At 47.8% G+C, this 22,585-nt stretch overlaps 1 protein-coding gene across 1 annotated transcript in view; it reads right to left on the reverse strand.

The window, feature by feature from the left end:
* ITGB3 (integrin subunit beta 3) overlaps positions 1-22,585 on the reverse strand; it is a 50,586-nt gene that overhangs the window by 13,193 nt on the left and 14,808 nt on the right. Inside the window, exons 2-10 of the mRNA XM_036837189.1 lie at positions 21,912-21,997; positions 14,072-14,267; positions 12,495-12,747; positions 11,123-11,285; positions 10,329-10,490; positions 8,392-8,487; positions 7,891-7,980; positions 7,034-7,168; positions 5,336-5,765 (exon numbers count right to left, since the gene is read on the reverse strand). Coding sequence (XP_036693084.1) covers positions 5,336-5,765; positions 7,034-7,168; positions 7,891-7,980; positions 8,392-8,487; positions 10,329-10,490; positions 11,123-11,285; positions 12,495-12,747; positions 14,072-14,267; positions 21,912-21,997 — 1,611 coding nt within the window. The remainder of the gene's footprint in view (positions 1-5,335; positions 5,766-7,033; positions 7,169-7,890; positions 7,981-8,391; positions 8,488-10,328; positions 10,491-11,122; positions 11,286-12,494; positions 12,748-14,071; positions 14,268-21,911; positions 21,998-22,585) is intronic.

Below are 22,585 nucleotides of genomic sequence, written 5' to 3' on the forward strand. Positions count from 1 at the left end.
TCATATTCATTTTTCCAACAATAGGGATTAGCATAACATCTGGTACAGAGTAGGCATGCCATTAATGTTTATTTATCCATCCATTCAACAAATATTTACTGAGCTCATACCACAACCTGAGCACTGGAGACTCAGCAGTGAACAAGACAGGCAAGGTACCTACTATCATGGAGCTTACATCCTAGTTAAATTCCTGGAAATTCACACAAACCTCCATCAACATGTGCTCTGGGTTGTATTATCATAGTATTGCAAAGAGCCGTCAGCCCTAGTAGGACAGACCTATTCACTTTCCTACATGAGTATAGGAACGGGACAGAGAGACTAGGGTGGGGGGTTGGACTGCTTAAATGTAGGCATTAACTCTCAACACTATATTCCCCTAATATTCATTTACCAAGGCTTTAAAACTTGGCTCCTAAACCCTGCAGAAAGGTGACTCATTCTGCAGGATTCTGAATCAGGAAGAAGTGGGTGAATAATAGAAATCTGATTGTTAATCACAGGAAAGGCAGGGAGCAAGGGAGAAGTAACCTGAATTGGTCTGAAAACCATGCCATTGTGTGAGCAGATGGGCCCCAAGATGGTGGAGGAGAGCGTGGTACACAGCCAAGCTCAAATAGCAACTAGCTGGCAGCCCTGTCCCCGGTGACCCCAGTGGGTCTGACAAATGTCTCTTGGCCACTATGGGTCCCTCTGGATGGGTATCACCCACTAAAGGATGAGTGATACCAGCATAATCCTCTAGGAACCACACTGGCATTCAAGACTCAGACACACCGGGCTTCCCTGGTGGCGCAGTGGTTGAGAGTCTGCCTGCCAGTGCAGGGGACACGGGTTCGAGCCCTGGTCTGGGAAGATCCCACATGCCGCGGAGCAACTAGGCCCGTGAGCCACAATTACTGAGCCTGCGCGTCTGGAGCCTGTGCTCTGCAGCAAGAGAGGCCGCGATGATGAGAGGCCCGCACACCGCGATGAAGAGTGGCCCCCGCTTGCCACAACTAGAGAAAGCCCTCGCACAGAAACTAAGACCCAACACAGCCAAAAAAAAAAAAATAATAATAATAATAATAAATAAATAATAATAAATTAAAAGACTCAGACACACCTTCACTGTGTGTGTGTCTGCTTCCCAAGAAGGAAGGGAAATACAACCTCATCTGCACCAGCTGCCAAGGACATCTAGAGAGTAGAACTACTGGGCTGGCAGAAGGGTGGAGAAAGAAGAAAGACTGCATTCTGAGGTTGGGTTCCCTAGTGGTATAGCTTGTGGTGAGGATTCTCGTTCCAGTGACTTACTGGGGAAGCAGAAGGGAAGGAGGGAAGCAGGACAGGGCAGGAGGCAAAAGCTGGCAGGAATGCGGTCTCATCCGGAGACTCCCCTCAGCCTGATCCCACGGTGGGCTCAGGAGCATGAACGGCACCACAATAACCTTGAGGCAAAGGGACTGGCTTTGTGTAACCCCATCGTCCATCAGTCACTAGCCAAGCTCTGAGAGCAATCCAGCTCCTGTCAGCTGAATATAATTCTCCAGACAAGGGGCAGCTGTGAGGTATTATCAGTAGCCCTACCAGCAGCTGGGGGATGGGTGGGCCAGCCAGCAGAGTGGGACCCCACAGTGTCCACTACACCCAGCTTTTGGCCACACCTCCCGGATAGGGAAAAGACATCACAGGGCCTGGCAGCACTCAGAGGCCTCAGTCTCCTCTGAAACGCTTGTCCCATAGTGTTTCCTTTGTGAGGCTAAACAAAGCGATATTTGAGAAGACGTCTGCAGGCCAGCCAGGGAGTGAGGTTGGGAGTGGAAGTGGCAGACCAGTGCCAGCAGGCTGACTCCAAAAGGTCCCGGCAGGGTCAACCCTTAAAAGGAAGCCACAGTGGGGTAATGTCACAGGACTGGCACCCCTCCAGAAAAAGGGGTTCACAGGAAAGTCAGGGGAGGAGGGTGGGAAATGAAGAGAAAGTGTAAGAAAGAGGAGGGAGGTAGGGAAGAGGTAGGGAAGCAGCAGGGGAGGGGTGGGGGAGGCAGGAGGAAAGGGAGGAGCAGGTGTTCCAGGTCAGAAGGAATGAAGTCACTCTCCCCGTATAGCTTGACCTTCTGGGCTGATGCCTCACTCCACCGCCCTCCTTTATCAGCCAGCCCTTCCTCTGACTTCCCACCTCCTCCGTGAAGCCGCCCAGGCCTCCCCTGTCCACAGTGAGTCTCTCTCCGGAGGACTCCTATGACACCCATGTCCAGGATCTGGGAGGTTCTGCCTCGTGCTGTGAATTCTCCTTAGGTAAGTTAATGGAGAGCAGAACTGTCTTATTCATGCCTCTTTATCCCACAACACTGCGGCACACAGCACAGAACCTGGCTCACGTGGGCGTCTGATCAATCTATGTTCATGGATGTGGCAGGTGAAAGAGTTCCTTGAGGACGAGGATGCACGCCCTGACGTTTGAGGGGTGCTGATACCGTGCGACCACGAAGACCATGCCTCCGGTGGGGAGGAGAGGACAGGGACGGCCAGGGGCTGGAACAATGGCCGAGGCACAGTGTTCCTGCCTCCTGAGCCCCTGCTTGAGCAAAGGACAGACCAGGCCAGCAGCTCTGGGCAGGGACAATGGCGAGCTGGGCCATGAGCCTGGCCAGGTCAGGAATCATGCATGACCCCCGTTCACCCCTATGGACCGAGTGACTGGCCCAGAGCAGGTGCTCAAGGAGCAGGTGTTCCTGAGTATCTGTCAATGGAGAATGTGATGATGGCGCCACAGGGTCCAGACCTGAGGCCAGTGGGCACCCAACGTCCTGGCAGGAAGGGAGAGGGAGGCCTCTGAGAAGCTGCAGCGGCTGTCTGGGGTTCCCTCATGTAATTGGCAGGAGCACACTGAGGACGGCTGTTCTGGCACTGCTGGGGGGCAGGAACCAGCGCTGCTGACCCTGGCAGCTTTGTTTTGTGGCTTCAGTGTGGCCGGCAGCCAAAGGAAACACACTCTGGCCGGGGTCCCTCCCACATGCCTCAATCAGACCAGGAACAATCAGGCCACGGAGGAGCAGTGGACCTCCCTCCATCCCTGGTGCCCCCGTAGGCTATGTGTAGCCTCTCCTAGGGTAACCCTCTTCCCCTCAACCCCAAACTTCTCCTCATGGGTCTCCCATGTCAAACTTAACCATTCCCTTTGGAAACTAGAATATGATGTAAATACTATTAAATATTAGAAGGAACTGAAATTTCTGCCTCACACCCTAATTCAGATTGATCTGTGTGTATGTGTGTGTGTGTGTGTGTGTCTGTGCGTATCTGATCTCTCTTTCCCATAATCTCTCTGATATCATTTTTCTCCAATCTCTCTCTCAAATTTTGTTGGCATGATTAAAGGAAACAACTGTATAGCACAGGGAGCTCTAACTAATGCACTGTGGTAACCTAAATGGGAGGGAGTCCAAAAGGGAGGGGATATCTGTGTGTGTGTGGCTGATTCATTTTGTTGTGCAGCGGAGGCTAACACTACATTGTAAAGCAACCATACTCCAATAAAAATTAATTTTAAAAAATGAGTAAAGGAAACAATGTTGCAGATAGTAAATAGGAGCCATTTTTGTATTACTTGGGCATGCTTTAGTATGACACACATTTACTTTCTTCATCAAGCTTTTTGAAAGGCTGATGTTAAAGTGAACATCTGGGTAAATTAGCTCAGCTGGTTAGAACCCCAATGCAAGTGAAGCCAATCTGGGTCATGGATTTGATCACCCCAGAAGCCAATTATAATCTCTCTTTGATTGGCCACACAATACACCCACAAACTGGTCCCAACCAATTTACAAATATCTCCAATCTATCTCTCACAAGAGGGATTAAGCCACAGTGACTACAGCCCAGCAGAAATGTATCCCCAGTGCCCAGGAACAACTCAGACTGCCTAACTGCCTCTGGGAGTGTTGTCAGTGTGCCTGCAGATAAAGACTACATTAACGTTAGCTGGACTTCTTCCAGCTGGGGAAGTACCCCAGGAGTGGGCTTTGGGGCAAGGTGAAACCAGCTTCAGATTACCAGTGGGCCTCAAGATTTTACTGAATTTTGTAATGAGAAGGACAAAACTCAGTACCCTGCAGGGAGAAGGACTCAAATTCATAATCCCCAATCTGCAGGCTGGGACTCTCTATGGCAGTGCTATCCAGTAAACATCTGTGCTGTCCAACAGGGCAGCTGCTAGCCACATGTGGCTCCTGAGCGACAGAGAAATGAGATTTTTTATTTTTTATTGAATTTGATTTAGATTTAAATGTACTTAAACTTTACTCTTGATTAATTTAAGTGTAAATAACCACCATATTGGACAACAGCGATCTAGAGTACAAAAAGTAATAGTATATCAATAGTGATAACAAAATAGTACCAACATTTAATAAGAGCTCACTATTTTCCAATCATTGTCCTAAGTATACTGGCACATTAAATGTGCTCCAGGGCTTCCCTGGTGGCGCAGTGGTTGAGAATCTGCCTGCCAATGCAGGGGACACGGGTTCGAGCCCTGGTCTGGGAAGATCCCACATGCCACGGAGCAACTAGGCCCGTGAGCCACAATTACTGAGCCTGCGCGTCTGGAGCCTGTGCTCTGCAGCAAGAGAGGCCGCGATGATGAGAGGCCCGCGCACCGCGATGAAGAGTGGCCCCCGCTCGCCGCAACTAGAGAAAGCCCTCGGCAAAAACGAAGACCCAACACAGCTAAAAATAAAATAAATAAATAAAAATTAAAAAAAAAATGTGCTCCAATATCTTGCATATACACTACTATTTTCCACGTCTTTTGTGATGAAAAAATAAATTCACGTAAAATAATTGTCTGAAAATAAATAAATAAATAAATGTTACTAACTTCACTACATATTCTGACATCATGTAGTTTCCAAACCTATATATACTAAAAATTTAATTACCATCAGTCAGTGATTTTTTTTAAACTTAAAAAGGGGTTGGTCCATATCCTCGAAAAGATTAGGAACCAGTGACAAAATACTAGCAGAAGGGCAGATGAAGGAAAAGAAAAAAAACTATCTTCACTTTCAAGTTTCCCTATGTCTTCCCACCCTCTTCTAGGAGAGAAGTCCCCGGAAGCAGATGCTCATTTTTCTTCCTTGTGCCCCTCGAGCAAGGGCAGAGGGAGCTGAGAAGATTAAAGAGAAACTCATTTCTGTTTCCTGCCATTGGAGTGGCACACCATCTACTCGCTCCGCCCCCGGGCCTTCCTGTGCCCACCTCAAGCCCTGGCCTGCATCCATTTCCAGAGGCTGCAGATGTGTGAGTGTGTGTGGGTACCAGGAAGGGAGGGGTGTGCAGTTCTACTCACCTGAGCACATCTCCCCCTTGTAGCGGACACAGGAGAAGTCATCACACTCGCAGTACTTGCCCGTGATCTTGCCAAAGTCACTGCTGTGGCAGACGCACTGGCCACAGAGACACTCGCCCCGCTGGCTGCAGATGGGCTGGCCCTCCCGGGGGCTACACTCGTCCTGCTGGGAGGGACGGTAGTCCTCTTCTGAGCACTCACACTGGGACCCCAGCCAGCCAGGCCCGCAGCGGCACACCCCACACTCAAAGGTCCCGTTGCCGTTGTTGCAGTGGTGGCTGTGAGGCTCAGCCTGGGCCTGGCAGGCACAGTCACAGTCGAAGGTGACCTGGACGGTGAGGCTGTCTTCGAAGCCCACAGGCTTGATGGTGAAGGACTTCTCCTTCTCCTGGGGGCAGCCACGCACCTTGGCCTCAATGCTGAAGCTCACCTGGATGGAAAGTAAGATCGCATTCAGACCCAGGTGGACCCTGTTGACACTCCAGCCCTGGAGGGAAAGAAGCTGTTCCCTGCCCTGCCCAGGAATACCCAAACTGGGTGTCCTGTCCCCCAGCAAGCTGGAGTTCCTCAGCCTTCCCACCACCACGGTCTGCAAAGCCAAAGCAAGAGCCTGGGGATAGTTGTGCAGTTGGGACATATCTGGCTGGGTGTAGACATGGTTTACAATCACGAGATAGCTTTTTTCTAAAATTCCATCCGTGAAAATAAACCAGCTCAAGCAGAAAAGAACCTTTGATCTTACAAACGCTCTGCCGTGGCCAAATAAGCTAGCGGGACTGATTACATAATATCATCAAGATATACAAAGCACTATTTCACACCACACAGTGGCCAACCACAGGCTCAGAGTCTACTGTGCAATTTCCACAAAACATTTCATCACTTACGCAATCAAACATGTTTCAGGCCAATATTTTTTACATAGGGTATGTGCACATGTGCCTAGAAGATAGAGAGATGGATGGATGGAAACAGATATATAGACATAGATGATGTAGATATAGATGATATAGCTATAGATATCCCCTCTTTTTTCCCACCCCTTTCACCAACCCCTCTCTCCTAAGGCAGAAGCAGAGAAGAACCAGCCACTAAGGAAGGAAAACTATAGACGGACTGGAGAGGCAAAATGAACATTTGCATTCTGACGTTCCAGGAGGGTGGGTATTTTGTGTGTGTATGTGTTTATTTTTTTTTCCTTTTAATTTTTATTGGGGTATAATTGATTTAAAATGTTGTGTTAGTTTCGAGGGTGGCTATTTTTGCCTATTCTGTTTGCTGCCAAATCTTTAGCAGCTGGAACGATGCCTGGCACAAAGTCGGTGGTCAATAAATATTTATAGATGACACTGCCGTTTTACCTTGTGAAGCAAAGAAAGGCATTACCTTAGGGGAGGCTGGAGACCAGTTAGGGGCTGAAGGTAAGAACTATTTTCATTTGCAATCAACTGTGCATAAACAAAGGTAACCTAAATGCAAGTTTTTAAAAATCCTGATAGTGAAGTTACTTAACAGATAGAGAAGGTTTAGGCAACAGAAGCCTCAGAGGAAAAGCCTGGCAGCTCTAACCATTACATCTAACTTGTAAGGACGTTCAGAAAGAAGGTACAGGGAAGGAAGGGGTGGGTGCCCACAGACGCTCTGGGGCACAGGCTAAGGTCAGAGCTGCAGCTTCAGTCCCTGCCCAGCCCACCTCACCGTGTCTCCAATCTTGAGTCCGACACAAGACTTAAGGCCTGGGATGACCTCGTTGTTGAGACAGGTGGCGTTGAAGGATAAGGACAACTCCTCAGGGAGGTCACGCACTTCCAGCTCTACTTTAGAGCGGATTTTCTGAGCAGAAAAGGGCAAGAGAAGATAAGAAAATGGGCTGAGAGGAAATGAGTAGGAGCCAGTTACATCCCAAGCAAAACCTCCCAGATGGTCCTGGACTCACCTGCAGTGCCAGATGCTGAGGTCCACCTGCAAGCTGCCAGAGCATCCCTAGGAGCCTGTTTCCTGCTATATTTCCAGACCAAGACCTGCTCTCTCTCTTTCTCCACTTGCTTCTAGGTGAGTCTGGGTAAAATCTAAACCAGCTACGCCCTCCTGCAGGCCTCATGGACGTGCAAGAAGGGAGTGCTAATACTGGTCACCTTGGCTAGTAGCACTTTCTACCTGATTTTTCATCAACCTCACATTCGCCGTGGTTCAGCTCCCTCTTTTCTCTATTCTTGGAGCCCAGATCTCTGTCACTCTGCACCCGCCCCCCCTCAATTTCAGGGCCCTGCTCTTCCTCATCACCATCCCCATCCTCTCTTTCTCTTCCACCTTCTCTAAGCTCTTCCCCCATTGTTCCTAAGCCTCCTTGGCATTCCTTTCTGAGCCATTTCTATCTCAGAAGGCTGCGTTCCTCCCAGGGCTGGCTATCACTTCCTGGCCTCTGGAAGAATAAGAGGAAGGCAGTGAAAGCTGCATGGTGGACTTGCAGCCAGGACTCCCAAGTCTGAGCCCTCCTGGGTAATGCCAAGTGAAGTGGACTCTTAGCAGGCCCATTCCCAGTGTAAGACACTTACCCCGTAAGCATCAACAATGAGCTGGAGGACATTGCTGGAATCAGTAGACAGAACCCCCACTGTGGTTCCTGGGATGAGCTCACTATAGTTCTAGAAAGGAAGACAAAGATGTCCGGGGATGACTCATGAAGCTGGTGGTCTCCAAAAGCCCTCCCCAAATCAGACTGAGGGTCTTGAAATGAAACTTGAGGGAAGGATGGGATATTTTACTTGTCACTGCCAGGAATACATCTAGCACTTTTTCAGCACTAAGCAAAATTATAGAGAACCTCTCACACCCCTCTCCCCACTGAATTACTCCCCTCCACTACTGCAAGCATCAACACACCCATCCTGCTAGGTTCAAGGTTGGAGGAGAGAGACCGTCGAGAGGAATCATTAGCTCCTGGGTCTTTCCCACTTAGGGACCATGGCCAAAGCTGGTGTGGGCTGGTTCCCTGAGACAAGGCCACCCATCACAGGCCCCACTCCCACTCCAGGAAGCCCCAAAGGCATAGTCACCTGGTAGAGATTGACTACATTTTCAGTCACTGCAAAGATCAAATTGATGTTTTTCTGGGACAGCTTCTCGGTCATCAGCCCCAGAGAGGGATAATCCTATGAAAAGAGAGGATGTGGAGGTTAGTTAAGAAGTCTATTCAGATACATCTATGGATTCTAAGCCTTAGGACTTGGGTGATTTGGGGCATGGCCCTGACAGTAGTGGGATTTAAACCTTTTCACCCCATGACAATGTGAGGCAAACACAAATCCAGTTGTGAACTCTAAGGATAGATAAAGAGGTACAGGCTGGTAGTGTCAAAACTAAGCACCTCTGTCTTCCTACTCAAATTCAATGCATTCGTACCAAGGAGCAGCTTCCATGGGTCAGGTACTGCCAGACCTCATTGTTTTGAAGCTTCCTCTCATTTTGCAGCTACTGACAAATGCCTTGGGTTGTTGCTTGCAATCCTTCACCATGTGGTCTCAACCTTCCTTTCCAATCATTCACCTCTCTTCCCCTTCTACTTACCACTGAGCTGGCCCACTGTCTTTCTCCCACCTCGAGTGGCCTTCTTTTTGGTAATCCTCCTCCTTCCTTAGGACCCAGCTCAGGTCCCACCTTCTCCAGGAGGCCTTCCCTGATCATCCCAGTTCATGATGAGCTTTTCTCTTTTGAATACCTAAAATCCTCATCAACTATTCTATCCAGTTAGCAGTAATCATGCATCTTCTGTTATTGGTACCACACCTCCTTGACTAAACCAAAATCTCCCTAAGGGTGGGACCTTATATAGTCTTGTTATCTCCCTTGGCCCCTGGTAAGGCCCTGCATAGACTAGGTGTCAATCGTTACAGACTCGCCCATTGCCTGGTAGTGCTCAACCTGTATATGTCTGACACCAAAGAATTCAAGCCAAAATGGGGGTGATGGTAAATTATGAACATGTCCCTGGAATCCTAGACCTTTCAGGGAGCTCATGAGATCATGCAACTCAGGTTCCTTTTCACAGATGTACCTTTAAGCCACCTAGATGAGGTAGTTGCTATATTGTCTTTAAGGAATGAAGAGTTCACACCTCCCTCTAGATACTCAGAGTATCAGCATTCTGCAGGGCTCTACGTTTTCTTTATGGTTTACTGCAATTTCTCCTGTTTCAATGTAAACTCCTCTCCTCTTATTTAACCTTCTACGGTTAAATAAAAACAACTTATACAGAAAACAACTTATAAGAAGTCTTCTCATACAGAGCAGTGATTACCAGAGGGGAAGGGGTGAGGGAGAGGGAGAAATGGGTAAAGGGGATCAACTGTATGGTGACAGATGGAAACTAAATTTTTGGTGGTGAGCATGCTGTAGCATACACCAAAGTAGAAATATTATGTTGTACCCATGAGACTTATATAATGTTATAAACCAATGTTACCTCAATAAAAAATAAATTAAAAAAAAAGTCTTCTCATGTATCAGCTAAACCATCCTTTAGCCTTCTTTTATTCCAGCTAAATGACTCTGAGCCCTTTAACGTTTCCTCACAGGACTGGCTTTCTATGATTTTGATGATCTTTGTCTCTTTTTCCTCTGTCTTCTTCCAATAACCACAAGAGAGCATGATATTCCAAGAAGGGGCTAATCCATGCACAGTCGACAGGATGGCCTGCTTTCCAGCTGGACCTGCAAAAGTCCTCTGGGTCCATTCTGGATGCCATGATGATGCTGCTGGTGCTGGAGGCAGAGGTAACACCGACCACAGTCAGGACCACCTCTAATGGCTGTACAGGTGGTACACTGGATGAGGGTGTCCAGTAGGTGGGAAAGGTGAGGGCGAGCTGAAAAGAGCCCTGAGCCTTGCCCAGAGGAAGGGCTGCCATTTTCATATTCACACAAAGACTCTGCCTGGGTTAGGGCAGTCCTGGCCATAGTGAATAGGAACCATAGGTGGTACCGAGAATCTCACCATGGTAGTGGAGGCAGCATAATGGTTGTCACTGCCCACATGACACTGCCCATCATTGGGCTGGACAATGCCTGCCAGCCTTCCATCCAGCGCTATATGGGTCTTGGCATCAGTGGTAAACACCAGCAAGTGGGAGGCATCATTCCTCCAGCCAATCTTCTCCTGTTAAAAAAAAAAAAAAAAAGGCAAAAGAGACAGCGACTTTAGCCATGTCACTGGTACAAAACAAAGACCCAAGGAGCTCCCCATCTGAAGGGCTAGACAGGTTGTCTTGGAGAAGGGCCTCAGTCCTAGTCCTTGGAACATAAGCTGGAGTTTTCCAACTCAGGGGTTTCTGTTCTCTTAGGAAAACAGTCTCAGGGCTCATTAGTTCAAGCAGCTGAAAGACACCTACTTCAACTCCAAATAGAACTTCTTCAATGATAATCACATGGCCCATCTAGAAACCCATCTGCATCTGCAGAGCTGGGTTGGGCTAGAAGAAATCCCATCTGGACATCTGCCCACTTTGCTGAGGTTAGGTGAACCCAGCCTTGACTCTGATACACTTCCAGAGAAGATCCTCTCCCCAGAAAACATCTGGGACCACTGAGGTTCAAAAAAGTATCAGCTCTGGCCAGGGAGCGGATACAAGCAGAGGTTGCTTATCAGGAGCAACTTATTGCTCATATTGTACAAAGCTCTGCTTAGTTCCTATCTCGTATTTCACATAGAAATCCCCACAGTTGAGCCACTTCCTGCCCCATTTTGATCTGCACCACCCACACCTGGCACTCCATGCCCTCCAAACTCACATCACAGACGGTAGCCTGCATGATGGCATCAAAGCCACCCTCTGGGGCATCTCGGTTTCGTGACACACTCTGCTTCTTCACCTCCTCATTGAAACGGGTCACCTGGTCAGTTAGCGTCAGCACATGTTTGTAGCCAAACATAGGCAAACAGGTGGTCTTCATACTGGGGAGGGAAGGAATAATTTAAGCAGACATCTGATGGAAAAGGCTGCATGGGGAGTGGGAGGGAAAAGAGGGGGACAGATATAGACAGTGGAATGCCCAGGCGAGTTCTATACAACTACTATTACCCAGACAGTTTAGACTCCAAACCCTTCAAATTACCTAGGCATCACATTGACCTAATCTTCAGCTAGATCAGAGGATAAGGGAGTGAACTGTGGAACCAGACTGCCTGGGTTCAAATTCCAGCTCCTTGACTTACTAGTCATGGAACCCTAGGCAAGCTTCTCTATACCTAACCTATAAAGAAATGGGGACATGATAACACATATCTCATAAGAGTTGTGAGGCTTAAATGAGTTAATAGATGTAAAGCTTTTAGATCAGAGTGAGGCTCTAGTTGTTGTTGTTATCACTTTATACTTAGCACTTCTCTAAAGTAACATTAACACAACAACAAAGCGAAAGTTCATCAATAACTTAATGTCCCTGAACTATCAATAAATTGATAGATCTGTGCCGAACAGGAGCATTTCTGTCCCCAGCCCAGTGGTTTATTTGTTTAATTGATGGCTGACACAATTTCTGGGGAACCTTACAATCCAGACAGAAGGTTAAAAAGGCACATCATATAACTCTCGAATCTAAAATGTAAATTCATACCTTGTCAGGCTCGGTAACCATCATTTTAAATTATAATCCATGGATTTGCACAGTCTCCAACAAATAAATAAGCCATTCAGTTGTAAGTCAAACTCTCAACAGAGGAACACATCAATTTATGCTATTAGAGGGTTCAACAAATATCATTTCCACTCTTTCCTATTCCTCTAGGACTTAATTCCTTGCATTTTAACCCTGCAGGACTCATATTCTGGATAATGAGGACAATGATGACGACAGCAATGGAATCAATCATTCTGAAATCATAACTCCTCTATCTACTTATACTATTTATTCGTGGCCTAGACCAAGAAGCTGATGGATTTCCTTTCTAGGTCTCCAAACAGCCTTGGGCTCTATTAATACAACACTCCAGATCAATGGGTTGGCCCACTTGCCAGACAGGGAGACCACGGTAGAGAGGAGATATGATTTGGCCAGAAGGCAGCCAACAAAGCTACCTTAGACTAGAAAGAGGAAGCAGGACTTGGATTTGTCTGGGGCAATGGGGAGAGATGCTGCCCTGGCTTCTAGAAGAGAGACTTACTCATAGCAGGGGTTTTTGAGGGCTTCTGGTGGGGAGATGTACATGTATGGTGAAACGGGCTTGTCCACAAAGGCCCCGAAGCCAATCCGCAGGTTACTGGTGAGCTTACGCATCTGGGAGGCCAGCTTGGTCCCCAGGTTCTGGATGCTCCACAGATCATCCTTCATGGAATAAGACAGGTCCATTAAGTAGTAGATGTCCACAGGGTAATCCTCCACCTGCCGAACTTGGACGGAGAAGTTCTTCGAATCATCTGCAAGGCAGAAGGATGTTAATTCTTCTCCTCTTTTCCCTCTAAGACTTAAGTAGATTTGGACACAGCTGGGATGAAGTAACTTTTTTTTTTTTTTTTTTTTTGCCGCGCCACTCATCTTGCGGGATCTTAGTTCCCCGACCAGGGAATGAACCCGGGACCCGGCAGTGAAAGCGCCAAGTCTTAACCACTGGACCTCCAGGGAATTCCCTGAAGTAACTTTTTAATCAAACCAAACTTGAAAGCCCTGGTCCCTTTTCCTCTCTCCTTGCAATTCTATTCCTCTTTCAACCTCTTGACCCTCCCATTTTTAACCTCTTCTTTTCCATTCTAAAAGTCTCCACCCTCTCTAAATCCTCATCTGTCTAATCCTCTGGGTCCCAAGGGTCTACCACCCTGAATCACAGAAGTGTTGGCAGTTATTACACTTCAGACTCTGTAAAAGGCAGGAACTATGTCCCACCCTTTTCTGAATCCCATAGTAACCAATACACGCCTTGCATGTAGAAGGTACTTTCTTAAATTCTTGACTTAATTGAAAAGTCAAAATGAGTGCTTCAGAAAAGCCTGTCTCTGGACTTCCCTGGTGGTGCAGTGGTTAAAAATCCGCCTGTCACTGCAGGGGACACGGACAGATTCAATCCCTGGTCCGGGCCGATCCCACATGCCGCGGAGCAACTAAGCCCGTGAGCCACAACTACTGAGCCTGCGCTCTAGAGCTGGTAAGCCACAACTACTGAGCCCTTGTGCCACAACTACTGAAGCCCGCATGTCGAGAGCCCATGCTCTGCAACAAGAAAAGCCACCGCAATGAGAAACCCGCGCACTGCAACGAAGAGTAGACCCCGCTCGCCGCAACTAGAGAAAGCCCGCACGCAGCACAAAGACCCAACGGAGCCAAAAATAAATTTTTTTAAAAAAGCCTGTCTCTTAGCCTAATCCTTCCTCCCTCTGAAGGTCTCCTGCCTCTATTTTCTCTGCCCCCATGCATGCCTTGCCCCAATCTTACATGGAAAAGGAGCTTACAGTTGCTTTCTCATCTTATACTCACTTGAGCCTCAATAGAAAGCTATATACTGGGTAAAACAGGCATTGGGGGAAAGAAGAAACAAACATTTTTTGTGTACCTACTAAGTTAGAAGGGTTGAGTAACTTGCCCAAGGTCAAATAGCTAATATATGAAAGAGTCAAGATTCAAACTCAGATCTTCTGACTTCAAGTCCCAAAACCTTCCACTTTCTTCCATTCTCCTGCCCACACTTCCCTCCACATCCTTCTCTTCCCACCCCAGTTCCACCGTGAGCTACTTCTGCAGGATCCCTACCTGGCCGTAGCCGGAGCGCAATCCTCTGGGGACTGACTTGAGTGATCTGGGAGCTGTCTCCAGAGCCCTTGTCACTGAGGGGCCTGGCCTCCAGGATTCTGGCCTCGCTGATGGGGAACTCGATGGACTCCAGGGCGCAGTCATCCTTCAGCAGATTCTCCTTCAGGTTACAGCGGGGCGAGCCCAGAGGCAGAGCCTGTAAGACGAGAGGAAGTCCTGTGATCAGAGCTACGGTGGTTCTCTGCTTCCTGCAGGCTCTGCCACATCCCAGCAGCCTAAAGCTCACCCAGCGCTTTGGAGCTAAACCAACATAAATGAACTCGTGTGGTCCTTCCTAACATAGCCCCTAGGCCTGTTGTACCGAAGGGGGAGACTGAGGCATCAGAAAGGTTGGGTGAGTGCCTGTTCATGGATTGGTAGGTAGGAAGAGGGGCAGTACAATAAGATGCCTGTTGGACCAGTGTTCTTCAAACTGTAAAATGCAACCCACCTGTGGGTCTCAAAAATCAATGTAGTAGGTCTCAACCACCAATTTATTAAAATGCAACATAATAGAATAGAAAGTATCAAAGTATGTAAGTGGTAAAAGTAAATATTGTTTTGGGAAAGGTTTATTTATTTATTTTTTAAACTTTTAAGTTTAAATCTTTGTTAAGCTTCTTTTTTTTAATATTTAGTTTTTATTTATTTTATTCATTTATTTTGGCTGCGCCAGGTCTTAGTTGCGGCACAAGGGATCTTCATTGCGGCAGGCGGGCTTCTTAGTTGCAACATGCGGGATCTAGTTCCCCCACCATGGATCAAACCCCGGGCCCCCTGCGTTGGGAGCATGGAGTCTTACCCACTGGACCACCAGGGAAGTCCCGGGAAAGGTTTATATGTTGGGGAATAGGGTATAATATGTATAATAAATAATGATACACAATGTATGTCTTTCTGTCGGTCAGGGTCAAAACAGTTTGGAAGGCACTGTGTTAAAACACTGGCTGGGGTGTGAGATCCAGGAGGGCAGGGACTATGTGTGTCTCATCTCCCCTCTATTCCCAGCACACAACGTGAAACTGACGACTAAGTGATGGGGGGAGGATATGGGGAAACAGCAGAGAGTAGGGGCTAAGAGCACAGATTGGCTGAGACTATATCTCAGCATTGCCTCTTACTAGCTGGTTACTAGGGCGAGTCACCTAAACTCTCCAGGCTTCATTTCCTCATCTATAACATGAAAATAATAATAGCCCCACCTTCACAGGGATGTTCTGCAGGACCATATAAGACAGTGCGTGTAAAACACATAGCACGGTGCCTGCCATAGGGTAAGTGCTCAATAAATCTTAGCTGTTATTGTAAGATGTTCTATAAATAGTTCCTGGATAAATTAATTATGAATAAACTTCACAAGCTTAGGCAAATCCCATGATGTCAAGCCACTGACCAGAGCCTGTCCTATCACTTTCAGCTTCCTCCCTCACCCTGGCCAAATGGCAGACTGAGTGCCCTTCCAAACACCCCGGTGTGTATCCCACAGCCCTCTGGGGCTCGGTGTGTGTTTCCACCTGAGTACTGAACGGGGGACATGCTGCATTGGAATGAACACTAGAAATCAGGAAATGGGTTCAATCCTAGGTCTGCCACTCACTAGCCTGTGACCTCAGATAAGTCATTTCACTCCACTGAGCCTCAGTTTCCTCACCTGTTCACCCCTGTTAAAGGGGTTAGATGACATGGTGTTTTCAGTCCCTTCCTGCTCTGACATTCAGCAAACTTAGCCAGCACCGTGTGGGCGCAAGCCCATAAGGGCTTCTTGCCAGGCTGGGGGAACTGCCTGGAAAGCTAGAAAACCCCTCCTTGGACCTATTTCGAAATATCTAGGCCTTCAACCCCACAATCCCCCGCATCCCTACCCACCCCCTCTCACAACCACTTCCAGAAGTCAGCTGAATAACCCATACCAATATCCCAGAACAACTAGTGTTAACATTTATGGAGTACTCACTGCATGTCAGGCACCATAGGAAGCACTTTACATGGATCATTGCAATCCTCCTGATTACAGTTCTGTAATGCTGGAATTATTATTATTTTACAAATTACAAACCTGAGGCTTGGAGGTTTCACAAATGAGGAACCCAATCTTACAAGTAAGAAATTGAAGGTTTGGAGAAATTAAGTATTTTGCCCAAAGCTACAGAGCTAAGAAGTGGCAGAAGTGAGATGCTGACTGGATTGTCTGACTGTAATTATCCTCATAAAACTATAAGTTGTATTACATTCTGTGTAGAGTGGGAATCAAGGCAGAGAAGCAGGAATGTAGAAGAAACAGCCCCGGGAAGAGCCACACCTGAGAATGCACCAGCTAGGGAACAGGATGCAAGATGGGGATACGGGAGGTGTGGGAAGGATAGATAACATTCTGCCTCCTCAGCCCCTCAGGTGACTGGAAGCCATGTTTCCAGGAGAGGGATTGGGCCACAAGGAGACATCCATACTCAAAAAATCAGGACTCTGTAGCTTAAACCCCTCCGGATGCTCGAAGTCCCTCTCCCACTCCTGCCCAGCCCTCCTCTGATAGGCGGAAAGGCTTCCCCATGTGGATGGGACCATGAACAACACCAACAGTACTACAGACTAAATGTGTGTCCCCCCAGAATTCATATATTAAACCCTAATCTCCAAGGTGGTGGTATTAGGAGGTGGGGTCTTGGGAGGTGACAGGTCATGAGGTGGAGCCCTCATGAATGGGATTGTGCCCTTATTTTAAAAGAAGGCCCCAGACACCTCCCTGGCCCCTTCCACCATGGGAGGACACGGTGAGGAAATGGCCATCTATGACACTGAATTTGCTGCTACCTTGATCTTGGACTTTCTAGCCTCCAGAACTGTAAGAAATAAATGTTTGTTGTTTAGCCACCCTGTCTGTGGTATTTTTGCTACAGCAGCCTGAACGGGCTAAGACAAATGGCATGAGGACCACCCTAGCCCAGGCAAGATGTGGAAAGAGCTTCCAGAAGCCAGCAGCTTCCTCCTTCCTCTTCACAGGTCTGAGGTAGAGAAACGGCATCAGCAATGGGAAATGGTACATGAGACTTAATCTTCCTGGTTCAGAAGATCCCAACAGGACATCAGAACTCCTCAGAGAGATGAAAATCCCCTCCCCTCACCCAGCCAGGTCCCTCTGCCAGGGACAGAATGGCAGAAGAGAGAACTCACGAACACTTAACGTTTTTGTGCCCCAATTCTTGCTGCTTCTGTCCATCTCTCCCAACCCTTCTCTCTCAGGAAGCAGTCTCTTTCTTGCTCAAAAAACTCCCTACTGTATCTCTGATTCCAGGGTCCCACAAAACCCCGGAGAGAAAACCTTCCAAAAAAGGCAATGATTGGATGGATCGAGATGCCCTGAGTTGCTGATCCTTTCCAGGACTAAGACAGATGCTGAAGGAGAGAGAGGGAAGGGGGAGACCAGGAAACAAGGAGAACAGCAAGGCCATCATGTATCTTCAGGCTGCATCGGTGAAGGGAGAGAATATCTTGGAGGGGGTTTCCTGACCCCTGTTGCCTAACGTGGCGGTGTTTATTAGAAGAAAGTTTGAAGTGCCAAGCCTTGCTGACAGAGCTTATGGTTTGTTATGAATTTCCGAAGAAATCTAAACACTAAGAAACAAAAACTGTCTCCTTCCCTCCCTCTCTGGTCGCTGACATCAGGGGTCAGGAACATAACAGGCCTGCTCCTCAGCCACGCTCTCCCTGAGAGCCTGCTGTCCGAGAAGGACACCAAGGCACTGACCTCAACACATCTGGGCCACGTTCCTTTCTTAATAACGCAGGCTGAGAAGGTAAAAGGAATGTGTCCAGGTTACTCAGAGAGAAAGCTGGAAGGAGGTGGGGGAGGAGTGTTCAAGTTCCAGTTCCCAGTGAAACCAGATGTTACACAAAAAGGGCAAAGATAACCAAGACCCAGGGGAAGAGCCAGAGCACAGCAGCGGGAGGTCCCAACCCACGTGCGGTGTGAGCTGAATTCCCGCCCTCTCCTGGCAGGAATTCAGCGCCTAGTCCCATTCTCCATTAATCCCATTTTAGAAACTGGGAAAGTACAGCATGAATAACTGTCATTATTCTACTTACTTCACAGGGTTGGTCAGGGGATAAAATAACACTGTGAATGGGAAATGCTTTCAAAATATAAAAATCTCAACGAAAGTCAAAAATACTCAAATCCTTTTGATCTGATATAAACAAATAAATTCAAATAGGTGACTCTTTTCTACTATTACCATTCTGACTACTGCTATTATTGCATACTCTTTCTTGGAGGACAAGGAACAATAGGTCGTGGTACATTTTTTTTCCCCCAAGTGCTAACAAATGCCTCCAATCCAAAAAAATTAAGATTGCTTTCTTGATTGACATCTGGTAAGGACAAGAAATCACTTGAACATACAGAGAGAGAGGTGTGGAGGGGACAGAAAGGAGAGGAAAAGGAAAGCATTTTAGTTTATGGTTATTGATACTCACACCCCACTGTTTACAGAGGGAGGAGCACTTTTAATATTATACTTTTTTTTTATGGTAACAAATTGGGGCAAAACACTCAAGATGAGAGTTTGCCCTCCAGATTAAGAAAAAAATAGGAAGAAAGAAAAAGCAGCAGAGAAGTGAGAATGAAATTATATTAGTGACTAAAAAGGAATTAAACAGCGGCCTAAACCTTCCCCCACCAAAAAGGCAGAGAAGAAAATGAGAAGTAAGTCCTATTAGAGTCTTCTTCTTTGTGGGATCCAAACCCATTCTTCTTGTTTTATCCATGGATGTCAGGCTGAGTGTGAGCAGGTCTACCTTCTGATGTGCACTCAGGACTATAGAAGAATTCCTAGTATTTCTCTCCACATTAGGGTTGCCAAATTTGGTAAATATTTAGGATATACTTATACTAAAAGTATTTGTTGTTTGATTCAAATTTAACTGGGGTGTCCTGTATTTTATCTGGCAACCTTAACTCCAGCTCCACCCATCATGACCCCAATGATCAGCCCCTTCAATTAACAGTATTTGCCAAACTTGCTATTGTAACAACCCATTCTGATGCAATAGGTTCAGGGTCCATCCTGGAAACCTTTATATTTAACAAGCACCCTAGGTGATTCTTACCAGCAGGCAAATTTGGAAGGTTCTAGATCCCAACATGATGCCACCAAGGCCAAGACCACAAGTTGAACCTCTCTGTGAAGCCAGCCTCTCTGCTAGATTCACAGTCCAGAGACAGCACACCACCCCAACCCGTAACAGTATCCAGTCCCCCAAGAACACACCCTATGCAGATGAGCCCAAAACTCTGTGCTCATCCGCGTTGGCTATGTTTTCCTATTACCCAGCCAAGGGCTTGCTATCCACACCCAGAGCTGCTGTCCTCCAGGACCAGGGAAAGCTGAGCCCAACCAGTTGTTTTTCCAGGCACTGCCAACTCTGCCTGTAACAGCCAAGGTAGGAGAGGCAGGAGAAGAGGGCTCTCCAGGGTTGATTATTCAACAAATCACATGCAAAACGGCCCAGATGGTTCACTTTTGGTTTTTAAGATCAACAGCCAAGACACTTTCAGCAGTTAAACTTGGTCAGTGCAGGGGAAGCCCTCAGGAAAAAAACAGCAGTCCTGTTCAAGTTTCAGTCCGGGATTCCCACCTCCCATTTCTCCCTGGTTGACAAATGATAACCCACACTGGTCTCCTCTGCTACCCCTCCTCCCCCCTTAGAGAGATAATTGTAGTCATTCACTAAGCCCTTGGCCCTCCCGCTTCCCCAGGGTGCTGAGAACTCAGCAAAGGCCAGGAGGATGCTTCACTAACTTCCTGTGTCCCCCTCCCCCTCCCTAGGTCCTGTCCACTGATTCAATCCAGAGCAATAAATCTGACTTTATCACTCAAAAAAACCAAAAACAAACGAAAAAAACACTTTCCTTTTTAAGTTCCATCCTCCTAGAAAATATCTTATTGGACCATCTATCTCCTCTCATTAGTTTTCTTTGGTCCTGGATACACCCATCTTCTCTCTGACTCCATCCCTCATCCCTAGGCTAGTCCTACATTATATTTTGATCCTACCTGGTACCTTTCCCACCCTCCTTCTTCCCTCCTCCCACCTTGGTATGCCCCATGGGAAAAAATTCACCATGGCCATCAATAAATATTCTACATATATCTCCAAATCCTGGTCACATGACCTAAGGGCTTTGTCTGGTCAGGCCTCAGCATGGCCTCAGCAGGCCAGTTACCTGGCTTGTTCCTATGCAGATCAAGACAGGTGACAGACATTCCAAGAATCCCAGACTCCTCTGAACCACAGTTTCTCCATTTTGTCTTGCTTTGGGTTGAAGGGGGGGGGCATCTTTTGAGTGATACTAGGGCTTCTGCCCTGGCCACCCCTCTGCTCCAACCAGCTACAGGCCATCCAATCCAATGAGGCTCCCTCCCCATCCAGCTCTCCCTTCTTTGAGGATTCAGCTGCAGAATTCCAACTTCCTCATAAAAGAAGCTTAATAATATCATGATGGTGACCAAGGGAAGGAGCATACGGCAAATGAGAAGGGAGGAGGCCACATCACACTTGAGCAGCCAGTTCAGCCCAGAGGGGTGGAGAACCCGCGGGGGTGGAGGGGAAGGGCTCACTCAACCCAGCCCCACCCCCAACTCCCAGCCCCAGGGAATATTTCGTTTGCTAAATGAAGTCAATGTGGCCCAGATGTTGGGCAGCTGCCTCTGGAAGCAGTTCTCGTGCTGAACTGCTCAGAGGCCAAAGCAGTGTGCTGGGCTGGCCTCTGTCATTCTGGCTGTCCTCTCGTTGAGGGATAAACACAGCCTCTCGGCTCCCACTCCCCCCTCTCCCACCCCGCACCAGCCTTCCAGGGAGGTTGCCTTTTTAGGAAACTCAGCAGATTGGGAAGAGAAGCAGAGAGAATGAGTTTAGAGCAGTCACAGAGCTGCGGAGGGCAGGGACAGAGAGGGCGCCTCAGGTAGCTGACACGCAGCCAGGCCAGGAGCTCAGGTAACCACCTGCCGGGGACCAGGCCCATGGCTCAGCCCCAGACTCCATAATCACTGGACCTTCTCCAGCCACACTCACCCCCCAGCTCTTGCCAGCTCCAAACTCCCATCCCAGCCACAAACACAGCCATTCCCTCAGACACACTCATTCCCTAGGGCCCCAGACACAACAAATCCTCTGCCTAGACACAGCTAACCCTTTCCTGTCACCCTCCCAGCCTCACCAAATTGGCCCAGCTCTTTCTTTCATTGATACTTTCCCAAGAGAAGAAAGGAAGGAGAGGAAGAGGAGAAAGAAAGGGGAAAATGTAAAGCCATGGGGGTCCAGTCATCAGACAGGAAAAGGGAAGAGAAAAGATCCTCTGTCTAAACAGCCCCCCACACAAGTGCAAGATCCCTCTCTTATTTGCCTTTTAAAACTTCTGGAATATTCATAAGCCAGCATCCCCTCTGTACCTATAACCCTCTCGTGCCTCCCTTTTTGAGACCCGAGGCCCTGCTTCTCGGGGTGTTGCACCCCAACAAAAATCAAGCAAAGTGTGGTAAAGGATGGCAATGGCTACAGAGAGGCCAGCAGGCCTAACCACTCTGCCTAAGGCCGGGGCCACGCGATACACTCTGGATGGCATTCCCAGTAACAGCCCCTGACAGCTCCCTTCGACGCCCATCAATGGGAAGGCTTCTCCCTAGTTTTGCTCAGAAGGGACAAGGGGCTTGTATACTTAGGAGGAAGGAGATATCCCCATGGGTCTGTCTCTACACAAAAGCAGCTAAGTCTAGGGAAGAAATAAAGTCAGATATCTGCTCCTTACCTCGTCTGAGCACCAGGCACACATGGGACTCACAGCCAGACATTGCTGGCAGGAGCTCACGCCTCGTGTGGCACAGATGTTGGGCCCTGCAACAGAGAGACAGAGGCATTAGTATCTCATTTGACATGACGAAGTACCTGGTCTGCCCCCATCCTTTCCCAGCTTTCCCAAATGCCCAGGTTTACAGCTCTCAGATGCACACAAAATACACCTTAACCATCCCATAGACATTTACCAAACACAGGCTGTTTGGTAAGGGAGAAGGAGAATGAGGAAGGTCGGGAGAAACTCGTCACAGCCCTCAACTGATGAGGTCACTGTGACGGCAAGTGATGGAGCAAGTGTCAGATCATAAATGATGGAAAGGCTTTAATTAACAACTGATTTGACACCTACATTGTACAAATGAAAATCTCAGGCCCAGAGCCATGGCAACGTACCCCCTCTCCAATTATTCTAGTGACTTAGTCACAGCCGCTACACAGGGAATTCAGAGCCCGGATGCACTAACATTAACACACAGTCTAAATATGGGGGTGGGGGGTGACCGCCATGGCAGTGTCCTACTGGCCTGCCAGGGGAAAGCAAATCTTCTGAAATCTTCTCAAGCTTCCCAATACATATATCTTGGGATCCAAGTATATAGAATGCTTTAGGGAAAACCGCAGAAATAT

This window comes from Balaenoptera musculus, chromosome 20 (assembly GCF_009873245.2).
Source record: "Balaenoptera musculus isolate JJ_BM4_2016_0621 chromosome 20, mBalMus1.pri.v3, whole genome shotgun sequence".
Lineage (NCBI taxonomy): Eukaryota > Metazoa > Chordata > Mammalia > Artiodactyla > Balaenopteridae > Balaenoptera > Balaenoptera musculus.